The sequence below is a fragment of the Saccoglossus kowalevskii genome, chromosome 4 (assembly GCF_978046115.1).
Source record: "Saccoglossus kowalevskii chromosome 4, keSacKowa6.1, whole genome shotgun sequence".
Lineage (NCBI taxonomy): Eukaryota > Metazoa > Hemichordata > Enteropneusta > Harrimaniidae > Saccoglossus > Saccoglossus kowalevskii.
The window spans coordinates 43,752,624-43,765,371 of record NC_140644.1 but is presented as its reverse complement, the minus strand read 5'-3'; the positions used below and the strand labels follow the sequence as shown (position 1 = coordinate 43,765,371).

Here is a 12,748-nt window from a genome sequence, read left to right as displayed (position 1 = left end):
AATAGGCTATGTTCAGACTAGTAAACTTGCCACACTCGAATGAAATACAATTACTTTTGTGTCAATAAATAAAGGAAATCACACTATTTAGAATAGCGTGCAACCTGTTGCCACTCACTCACACAAACGCATAGTCTTGCTATGTATAATGTCAGCTGGCTAAAAGTAGAATCGATAAACGCAAAAGGAAATTCGCGCGGCACAGAAATATATTAAGAGAAACCCAACTAAACACAAATGGGTAAAATTTCCTCAAATACTGTCACCACCTAACACAAGTGACCCCAAATATTAGTACAACGTCTAAATGCAAGCAATAAGAAACAACAAACTGACATTTGAGCTAACAAGACACTGACGTCTCTCACGCGCATACACAGATACACACAGTGACAAATAAAAAAGGGGAAATAACCCAAGAAAAGTCTGAATAAACAGAAATAAGTGCACTGATAAATAACTCACAAGTTAATGTTCACTATTCGGTCTTTAGCTGCTTTTCCACGTCAGAACACATAAACGGCGATTTCCTGGGGGATTTCTGTCACAGCGAGGCAAAACAACAATATACGGCACCACAGGAACAGCAAGATTTCACACACTAGACTTCATACACACGTACTGTACATACGTTGCGCTGTATTACAACCAAGTCCGACTCAATTTCCTACAAGCACTTGTCGCAAACAATACAAATCATGTACTGCGCAGTGTTCGTGTCACGATAAGCCTGTCCAACACTCACTCTTCCCCACAGCCTTTCCGTTGCTACCCGTCCTTCCACTGTTTTTGTACTCGTTCCCCCCGTCCTCGCGCTGTTTCTCCTGTTTCCTCCTCCTCGCGATGTTCGTTCCTTCATTCTCGCGCTGTTCGTCCCTCTCGAAAAGTTCTGATCTAGCGTTGAAGCGTACTCAGCCCATTGCTATGCGCGAGTCACATCATTCATAACAACTTTGTACAGATTCCACTGTTTCCTACGAGGTTCGCCATGATCACATGACAGTGTTCTAGAAGTAAACAACCGATGATGGGCGAGACCATTCATGAAAACGGGGGATGTCACTATCACACAAGGTTGAGCACAGCATACAAACTTACAAACAATGTGGCAACAACTTACACAATCTCACAACAAGGGACAGGAAGCGACTGTTGCCCCAAAGTTTACAAGAGAAAACTATGGGTGCGACACGATCTACAGTCGCTGTGATTAAAGTTGTTAGAAGCAGTCAATGTGTTCAGCTCAGAATATAAAGCCGTACAAATCATGATGGCCAATTTACAGTTTAACCTACAAATAAATAACATCTAACAAACCATGCCGCAAAAAATTCAGTCAAAAGATTCTGCTCTGCAGCAGCCACCACCTCTAAATCCCAATATTTTAATAAAAAAACTTGTTGAACAAGAAAAATGATATTGAAGCAGAGACAAATGATTCATATAAGCCTCCCATCTATAAACTGATGAGTCACACAAGGAAAGTAATCGCATAATAGACTAATAGTTACCAATTAGATTTTAACACCTGTCTTTGTTAACCACAATGTCATCTACGAATATTGCACATTTTTTTATTTAATCTAATTTGACGATACTCATCATTTTTTATCAGTCAGAGTCGAAACAAATGCTGTTCCTTTAATTCCCGCTAGATTCCTCCCAATTATCTAGAGTTAATGACATCAGCGTCTGCATGACTGATGAGATTATGTTAATTAACATTTCAAACTTGGTTAATATACTGACCAATCAATAAGAGAGGAGAATTTGTGAACAGAGTCTTTGCACAAAAAAACAGTGAAGACAAAATGAGACCAAAATCATTACCTTCACAGCTGTAAAACTGAAACAATCTTTCTAAAGAAAGACTACCTTTAGGAAAGGAACTACGACATCAACTTCTTTCAAACAATAATGACCCCCACCCAACAACTTAAACACCACACCACATAAATTCATTAATACTTCATTCCTTGATGTAGTCATATCATCAAAACAATGTTCTGTAATGGTTCACAGTATATTGGTTTGTCTAAATAATTGTACCGGGTAGTTCCTGCAGATAAAGGTTAATTGAATTAACTCAATAGGAGCTATGGAAATAATATCACTATAAACCAAATATCAGTTGATACATGCCTCAACAAATGTACAATTTGGGTTTATGATTTGAAGGTTATAACAAGCAGCCTGTCAGCTGAGATAGCTCCACTGTTAGCAATGCACATTTCAATTAAAGAACAAAAGATATCATTAGAAAATGAACAATATGTATAGTATCAAAGCAATGGGACTTGCTGTTTTCAACAAGAATTCAAAAATATCACTTTTTACCAAAAATGACAAAAATATTCATCAAAATTAGATAATTGAAGATATCATCACGAAATGAACAAATCTGAGAGAGGTTTACCTGAGGTACCTATATGTATAATATCAAAGCAATCAGACTTGTGGTTTTTTACAAGAAGTCGAAAATATCACTTTTTACCAAAAAAGTCAAAAATAATCATTAAAATTAGAGAATTGAAGATATCATCACAAAATGAACAAATCTGAGAGACGTCCACATGTAGTACCTATATATATAATATCAAAGCAATCAGACTTGTGGTTTTTTACAAGAAGTCGAAAATATCACTTTTTACCAAAAAAGTCAAAAATAATCATTAAAATTAGAGAATTGAAGATATCATCACAAAATGAACAAATCTGAGAGACGTCCACATGTAGTACCTATATATATAATAGCAAAGCAATCAGACTTGTGGTTTTCAACAAGTCAAAAATATCACTTTTTACCAAAAACTACAAAAATATTCACCAAAAATAGAGAACTTGACATGAAATGAACAAATCTGAGAAAGAACCATCTAAGGTACTTGCATAAAACATTCTGACTTGCAGTTTTGAAGACAAAGTTGAAATTGTAATGTTGATGACGACGGACAATCAGTAATATGAACATTGTAATTGTATGTCAATTATTTTCACAAAATTATTTTTCAGTACAAGTGACTCTCACATTTAAACATAACGATCCAAAATAATTATTGCTCGTAATTGTTTGATTTGTTTATGATATAATTGTCAAAAGTTTTATCCCAAATTACTGAATTTAAAAAAAACAAACAGAAAACAATTCAAAGATATTATATTTTATGAGTGTGAAGTTCTTAGTCATGTGACATCCATCTATTTAATTCAGACTGAACTGACTACATATGCAAGTAAGAATTCTTAAATGCATTGCATACATCACTGTACATGTTTGATTCTCTGGAGCTTTGAAAGAAACAAATAAGAAATGAAAAATTCATTGATTTACAATACACTTCCCCCTTAAGACGTAAAAACATTACCTCAGAATACACGTATTGAGAAAGTGATACGAGCATGAACCACATGCATCATTTTGATGAAATTATTTTAAGGCAACAAATTTAGAGAAAATTGGGTTTTGTCTTCAATGTATTTGAAAACCTGGATTTTTTGTTATGATTATTTTTTTAATTGTTGACTGTAAAGAATTTAACCAAACTGAATGACCTTTACTTGGCACATCAATAAAATTATAGGAATCACCTAAAAAAGGTTCAGTGGTCACTTTGTATTTCATATTTCAAAAACTTTAAAATTATTTGAGAGAACGTACATTATGTGGACATTATAATCTGACAGTAGATTGATAAAATCTCTTTAGCAAAAACTCTTAAATGTAATCTTATACTCTGCAGTAACAATTTATAATTGCCCAAAGTCCTATTGACATAAATTAATAATCAAGTATTTCGGAAGAAATCTATTAAGAAATATGAATCAAAAATTTACACAAATTATTTGTATTGCAAATTTTGTCATGAGAAATTTAATTGTGAGAAACAAATGGGGATGAATCAGGAGACACCTCTTACAATTCTTTGTTTTAAATATGCTAATTTGAATGCCTGTACAACAGCTGGTCACCAAACTCCCTTGCTGTGAAGGTCATGGGTGTATGGTTGCTATAGAGATGAAGCAGAGGGGGATGAGGGAAACAAGGGTCACATGGTCATGCACAAATATAATTTTAAACAAGAGATGCATGGAAAAGTAAATAATTTTATTACATTGATAACATGCAAATAATTACAACTATAAATAATAATACAAGAAATATACATAAAATAAAGTGTTTGAAGAAGGATAGTTTGGATAAAGAAAGATAATATTCTGGGGAAGGTAGTGTGCAAAAGATAGATAATGTAGGACAGGATAGTTTAAATCATTATGTCTTGAATATATAATGATCTCAAACGAATATTTAATTATTGATCTGATAGTGGATTTCCCTCATAAGTTTGAACAGGCAGGTATATCAAATTCCAATATTGTTAAAATTTTTATGAAAAGAGAAGTAGATTTATTGCAGATACTGCAAGTCTATTTGATTTCACAGGAAACAAATGTTGGTGTATTTCACACCAGTCAGTGTAAATCTGGAAATTGTGTAGTGACTATCTCACATTTGTTTCTTCATGAATGATAAATCATCAAACCAGGGAATTTCTTAGCAGCTAAGTATGGTTTACAGTAAGCAACAAATATGCCAAAAATGAATTTTCATCAAAAAAATATTCCCACAAATCGTAGGACTATGTTCTTGTTTCTGTATTATTGAAATAGACCAGGCAATGTGGTTGAAATTAAATACATTCAAAATTCAGTTATTAGCACTTGTGTATAAATGAATGCCTGGGGTAGTGAAATGCATACTGCTGATTCAGCTTTGTGTGGTTACCATGGTTATATCGATTGTTATTCCTCCCGAAAGCAAAATCAGGTGATGTATTTTCCAACAATCCTTTTTCAGATGCAGTTGATTTTATCTTAGTTTTACTAAAAAGGAAATTTGTCAAGCTAGTGAGCCTGCATTGGAGTCTCAGTTGGCCACCAGTGATTTTACATTCAGCAGTCATAGGATAACATGTAGCCAAACCCATTACATGTTTGGGAGAAATTTCATTAGTTTGTTGGAGGGGTCATTGAGTCAAATGTCACTTCATATTTCCATTTCAATTATTTCCTGTCCTATATTATCCCTGAAACACCTCATGGGAGCAGATTTCATCTCTTATAAATATCGATAAATAGCTAGTCAAAATATAGATAGATATAGTACAATAAATATTAGAATATTTGGCATTTCTATGAAATTTGTCATTTATGTTAATTGTGGACGGATTATGCATGATGTTGTCACATATTTCTGTTACTGAATGGCACAAATAAATATCTCCCTTGTGCAGCCAATTATGTAAATACTAGGTTCTCTGGGTCACATCTAATATACTATCACTAACTACAATATCAAACAAGCCATGTGATATACATCAAACAAAACTGACTAGAAAACATCAAAAAGATACTTTGTAATGAATAAATTCATCAATGAAAACTGCTTTGACATTACAAACCATCAACTATAAATATGTCAGTAAATGCAGACAAAGCTCAAATGTCAGTAAATTAAATTATTCTCCATTGAAAACAGAAGTCAAAGGTACGTGACCTTAAATGTCAAAGACCAGTAAAGTATTATTCTCAAATGAAAGATTGTCAATCAGTTTGACCTCTAGTAGAAACAAAAGGTCATATGTCAAAGGTTAGATCAATTCAATGTTCATTAAATGAAATAATAATGGAAAAGAAATTGCACACTACTGAATCACATTTAAAATAAATATTTAACAAAATCACAAAAAACACAAATTTCAATAACAAAATCATGCAGAGGGGAGGGGTAAGGTGATAGGTCATGGGTTATAAGGTCAAGGTTCACTGGATAAATTTGCATATTGGTATCACCTGTCCACACATTCTTTGACAACAGCAAAATTTCCATCTCCAATGACTTTACCAACATCATATTTTTCAGTGATTGCACTTGGCGCTCCATTCACAGCTAGCGACAAAAATAAAATATAGTATATATTAATATGAGAGCATTATTAGGAATATTTAGCACCAGTGATAATCAATCCAAAACTTCATCCCTTTGTCACATTTCACCATTCATCTAAATCCACATTATTTTTTTTGAAAGTTTTTTTATTGGCCACTGAATGAAAAACTTTGTCCAAAATGTACTTACATATGGCAGGATACATTAATTAGATATATAATCTTACCTAGATCACTGGCATTACTACTGGCTGAACTTGATCTTGATGGCGACTAAGAAAATAAACAAGATTTAATAATTTGTGAAGAACTTTTTAATTATGTATAAATAGGTTTTTACAGTTTTGAATGAACTATGACCTCCAACCACCACAAAGTAAAAGATGTGTTTTTGGAGAATATAAGACCCAACATGTAATCTGACAGTGTAGATAATTTGATCTGAACTATAACCTCTACATGTCATTGCCCAAGGTATATAGTGTATTGTAATTTGATTGAACTATGACCTCTACATGTCATTGCCCTAGGAATATTGTGTAGATATTGTAATTTGATTGAACTATGACCTCTACATGTTATTGCCCTAGGAATATTTTGTAGATATTGTAATTTGATTGAACTATGACCTCTACATGTCATTGCCCTAGGTATAGAGTGTAGATATTGTAATTTGATTGAACTATGACCTCTACATGTCATTTCCCTTGGAATATTGTGTAGATATTGTAATTTGATTGAACTATGACCTCTACATGTCATTGCCCTAGGTAGAGAGTGTAGATATTGTAATTTGATTGAACTATGACCTCTGCATGTCATTGCCCTAGGAATATTGTGTAGATATTGTAATTTGATTAAACTATGACCTCTACATGTCATTGCCCTAGGTATAGAGTGTAGATATTGTAATTTGATTGAACTATGACCTCTACATGTCATTGCCCTAGGAATATTGTGTAGATATTGTAATTTGATTGAACTATGACCTCTACATGTCATTGACCTACGTATAGAGTGTAGATATTGTAATTTGATTGAACTATGACCTCTACATGTCATTGCCCTAGGAATATTGTGTAGATATTGTAATTTGATTGAACTATGACCTCTACATATCATTGCCCTAGGAATATTGTGTAGATATTGTAATTTGATTGAACTATGACCTTTACATGTCATTGCCCTAGGAATATTGTGTAGATATTGTAATTTGATTGAACTATGACCTCTACATGTCATTGCCCTAGGAATATTGTGTAGATATTGTAATTTGATTGAACTATGACCTTTACATGTCATTGCCCTAGGAATATTGTGTAGATATTGTAATTTGATTGAACTATGACCTCTACATGTCATTGCCCTAGGAATATTGTGTAGATATTGTAATTTGATTGAACTATGACCTCTACATGTCATTGCTCTAGGAATATTGTGTAGATATTATAATTTGATTGAACTATGACCGTTGACCTTTGACAGAAGACATGTATACAATAATGTACTCCACAAACAAATGTAAGTGCTTGTGTTAGACCGGACCTGGTAGAAGCCACAATAGTGCATTAGATTTGCATAATGCTCTTATTATTGGAAGATGTCACATAGACTCAAATATGTTGAGCAAAACAAAATTATCTTATTAATCAAGAATTAAGAATCTCCATACCTTCTTAGGCGTTGTAGACATCGGAAGCCGGGATAGTTTGGGTGAACGTGGTGTTACGCTGCGTGGTGACTGGCTCGGTGTCGTTGAAGTGGATGAGTGGTTACCATTAGACATACCATTAGCTGTAATTCAAAACATCATTTTTAATTTCTATACATTAGACATTCAAGGTAGTAATTGGATATTGTCTAACTAGAAATAGTTACTAGAAATATTTACTAGAAATAGTTACCATAGTTACTAGAAATTTTAATGATTTGATAATTTCATGGCATTCATGAAAACCAAATATTGCAAAAATTATCTTAGAACAGCAGAGAAACCTCCACTGCAACAAAAATTATCTTAGAACAGCAGAGAAACCTTCACTGCAACAAAAAATATCTTAGAACAGCAGAGAAACCTCCACTGCAACAAAAATTATCTTAGAACAGCAGAGAAAACTTTACTGCAACAAAAATTATCTTAGAACAGCAGAGAAACCTTCACTGCAACAAAAATTATCTTAGAACAGCAGAGAAACCTCCACGGCAACAAAAATTATCTTAGAACAGCAGAGAAAACTTTACTGCAACAAAAAATATCTTAGAACAGCAGAGAAAACTTCACTGCAACAAAAATTATCTTAGAACAGCAGAGAAACCTTCACTGCAAATAAAATTATCTTAGAACAGCAGAGAAACCTCCACTGCAACAAAAATTATCTTAGAACAGCAGAGAAAACTTCACTGCAACAAAAATTATCATAGAACAGCAGAGAAACCTTCACTGCAACAAAAATTATCTTAGAACAGCAGAGAAACCTTCACTGCAACAAAAATTATCTTAGAACAGCAGAGAAATCTTTACTGCAACAAAAATTATCTTAGAACAGCAGAGAAACCTCCACTGCAACAAAAATTATCTTAGAACAGCAGAGAAACCTCCACTGCAACAAAAATTATCTTAGAACAGCAGAGAAACCTTCACTGCAACAAAAATTATCTTAGAACAGCAGAGAAACCTTCACTGCAACAAAAATTATCTTAGAACAGCAGAGAAACCTCCACTGCAACAAAAATTATCTTAGAACAGCAGAGAAAACTTCACTGCAACAAAAATTATCTTAGAACAGCAGAGAAAACTTCACTGCAACAAAAATTATCTTAGAACAGCAGAGAAAACTTCACTGCAACAAAAATTATCTTAGAACAGCAGAGAAAACTTCACTGCAACAAACATTATCTTAGAACAGCAGAGAAACCTCCACTGCAACAAAAAATATCATAGAACAGCAGAGAAAACCTCAATGCAAATAAAATTATCTTAGAACAGCAGAGAAACCTTCACTGCAACAAAAATTATCTTAGAACAGCAGAGAAACCTTCACTGCAACAAAAATTATCTTAGAACAGCAGAGAAACCTCCACTGCAACAAAAATTATCTTAGAACAGCAGAGAAACCTCCACTGCAACAAAAATTATCTTAGAACAGCAGAGAAACCCTCACTGCAAATAAAATTATCTTAGAACAGCAGAGAAACCTTCACTGCAACAAAAATTATCTTAGAACAGCAGAGAAACCTTCACTGCAACAAAAATTATCATAGAACAGCAGAGAAACCCTCACTGCAAATAAAATTATCTTAGAACAGCAGAGAAACCTTCACTGCAACAAAAATTATCTTAGAACAGCAGAGAAAACTTCAATGCAAATAAAATTATCTTAGAACAGCAGAGAAACCTTCACTGCAACAAAAATTATCTTAGAACAGCAGAGAAAACTTCAATGCAAATAAAATTATCTTAGAACAGCAGAGAAACCTTCACTGCAACAAAAATTATCATAGAACAGCAGAGAAAACCTCAATGCAAATAAAATTATCTTAGAACAGCAGAGAAAACCTCAATGCAAATAAAATTATCTTAGAACAGCAGAGAAACCTTCACTGCAACAAAAATTATCTTAGAACAGCAGAGAAACCTCCACTGCAACAAAAATTATCTTAGAGCAGCAGAGAAACCCTCACTGCAAATAAAATTATCTTAGAACAGCAGAGAAACCTCCACTGCAAATAAAATTATCTTAGAACAGCAGATAAACCTTCACTGCAACAAAAATTATCATAGAACAGCAGAGATACCCTCACTGCAACAAAAACATATCTTAGAACAGCAGAGAAACCTTCACTGCAACAAAAATTATCTTAGAACAGCAGAGAAACCTTCACTGCAACAAAAATTATCTTAGAACAGCAGAGAAACCTCCACTGCAACAAAAATTATCTTAGAACAGCAGAGAAACCTCCACTGCAACAAAAATTATCTTAGAACAGCAGAGAAACCTCCACTGCAACAAAAATTATCTTAGAACAGCAGAGAAACCTCCACTGCAACAAAAATTATCTTAGAACAGCAGAGAAACCTCCACTGCAACAAAAATTATCTTAGAACAGCAGAGAAACCTCCACTGCAACAAAAAATATCTTAGAACAGCAGAGAAACCTCCACTGCAACAAAAATTATCTTAGAACAGCAGAGAAACCTTCACTGCAACAAAAATTATCTTAGAAGAGCAGAGAAACCTCCACTGCAACAAAAATTATCTTAGAACAGCAGAGAAACCTTCACTGCAAATAAAATTATCTTAGAACAGCAGAGAAACCTCTACTGCAACAAAAATTATCTTAGAACAGCAGAGAAACCTTCACTGCAAATAAAATTATCTTAGAACAGCAGAGAAACCTCCACTGCAACAAAAATTATCTTAGAACAGCAGAGAAACCTCCACTGCAACAAAAATTATCTTAGAACAGCAGAGAAACCTCCACTGCAACAAAAATTATCTTAGAACAGCAGAGAAACCTCCACTGCAACAAAAATTATCTTAGAACAGCAGAGAAACCTCCACTGCAACAAAAATTATCTTAGAACAGCAGAGAAACCTTCACTGCAACAAAAATTATCTTAGAACAGCAGAGAAACCTCCACTGCAACAAAAATTATCTTAGAACAGCAGAGAAACCTTCACTGCAACAAAAATTATCTTAGAACAGCAGAGAAACCTCCATTGCAACAAAAAATATCATAGAACAGCAGAGAAAACCTCAATGCAAATAAAATTATCTTAGAACAGCAGAGAAACCTCCACTGCAACAAAAAATATCTTAGAACAGCAGAGAAACCTCCACTGCAACAAAAATTATCTTAGAACAGCAGAGAAACCTCCACTGCAACAAAAATTATCTTAGAACAGCAGAGAAACCTCCACTGCAACAAAAATTATCTTAGAACAGCAGAGAAACCTCCACTGCAACAAAAATTATCATAGAACAGCAGAGAAACCTCCACTGCAACAAAAATTTCATGATTTCATTAAATCAGTTTATAGGACAACACTGATGACTGTATCTGTATCTAAATGTAACATTGCAGTGATACAAACTAACAAAATACACTTTGGAATACTTAATTAGAATAGACCCTGGATATAATAGTCTTGTTTAAAATACAGATTAAACATAACAGTAATTAGATTTGGCAAGGTAAACCTGGAACACTATTATTGTATTAGAGTACTTGATTAGATTTTCACTGCCTCCAGACAAGTGCTACAGTCTCTGCTTTTCAAACATACAAGGATGCTGCATTTAAATAACCTCTGAATACAAGACTAGCAGCTTTGTTTTCACCATTTTTTTTATGTGAACTTTGAGGATATTTATCACAAAGAATGACAACATTTTATAACTGGACTATGAGGAGATTCTAAACAAGTTATTGCCATGACCATAGCAGCCTCCCCATAGGTTCTATATAACATGTATATGAAATGCATTGTGTACGATGTTCAAAAAATTGTGGCACTTTAGTGACATATTTCTCCATCAAAATAGAACATACAAGTAATAAACTATTAAATTTATGTGTTTTTCAGTTAATTCAAATGCTGATTGTTTTCACACTACACTGATATTTACTGGTAGCTTTAAAATTGGCACAATCTTGGGGAGTTCTTAATAAAATTGGCACAATCTTGGGGAGTTCTTAATAAAATTGGCACAATCTTGGGGAGTTCTTAATAAAATTGGCACAATCTTGGGGAGTTCTTAATAAAATTGGCACAATCTTGGGGAGTTCTTAATAAAATTGGCACAATCTTGGGGAGTTCTTAATAAAATTGGCACAATCTTGGGGAGTTCTTAATAAAATTGTCACAATCTTGGGGAGTTCTTAATAAAAACATTGTCAGTCATGCATGTTTGATGAGGTTACCGTACACCACTATGTATAATTCTCATACCAATATGTCCAACTAGTTGAAAACAATGATAATCTGATGAAATCTACTCAGAGATCAACTTTAAATACATGGACAGAAATTCAAGTACTAAATGAGGTGGCAGTTACAGAGAGGATCACGTAAGGTGGTTTTTAATGAAAGGATATCTGGTTTATTGCATTTCCATTACATGCCTGCAATAAGAAGGCCAATTAGAAGTAGGGAATGGAATCTCTACATGACATTACATGCCTGCAATAAGAAGGCCAATTAGAAGTAGGGAATGGAATCTCTACATGACATTACCAATTGACCACAATATCTACAGTTTACTGCATCAAGTAGAATTAGCTTTCAAGACTTAGGTCCTGAAGACAGGAATCCACTCTGACTTTAACTGGCATGCTAAGGAGTCATAGTTACTTAGGGATTTTAACTATGGTCTTAGGGAGTGACTTTCATTAGGGTCCTGAAAACAAGGATTTCCTGGGACTTTCACCGAGGTCACATTGAGTTATACTTTTAATGTTATGCATCCTCCTAAGCTGGGAATGATTTAATGTTATTTTCTTGTGTAAGGTTCTGTTTGCCTAAAGCCTGAATACAACCTTGAAGTTTCATAAGAATTTCTGACTTCTGAAGAAGGCAATCTAACTGCAGCAAATTGCTTTTAACATTGAGTATGCATTGAAGTAATAGAATGTCAAATAGATTGGTACCCCCCCCCCCGAGGGACATTACTCACCAAGTACCAAGGCAATATAAACTCATAAGAGACATTCATTAAAAGCATACATCTGCCACATTTAATGAAGTTATGTTGAAATAATCAATATATTGTGAAGTGAGTATTATGGGATTGTGAGGTG

General features: G+C 33.9%; 1 protein-coding gene across 1 annotated transcript in view; it reads right to left on the bottom strand.

The window, feature by feature from the left end:
- The window catches only part of LOC100313589 (doublecortin-like protein kinase), a 66,844-nt gene that overhangs the window by 15,504 nt on the left and 38,592 nt on the right, over positions 1 to 12,748 (bottom strand). Inside the window, exons 5-7 of the mRNA NM_001168056.1 lie at positions 7,619 to 7,740; positions 6,174 to 6,219; positions 5,851 to 5,947 (exon numbers count right to left, since the gene is read on the bottom strand). Coding sequence (NP_001161528.1) covers positions 5,851 to 5,947; positions 6,174 to 6,219; positions 7,619 to 7,740 — 265 coding nt within the window. The remainder of the gene's footprint in view (positions 1 to 5,850; positions 5,948 to 6,173; positions 6,220 to 7,618; positions 7,741 to 12,748) is intronic.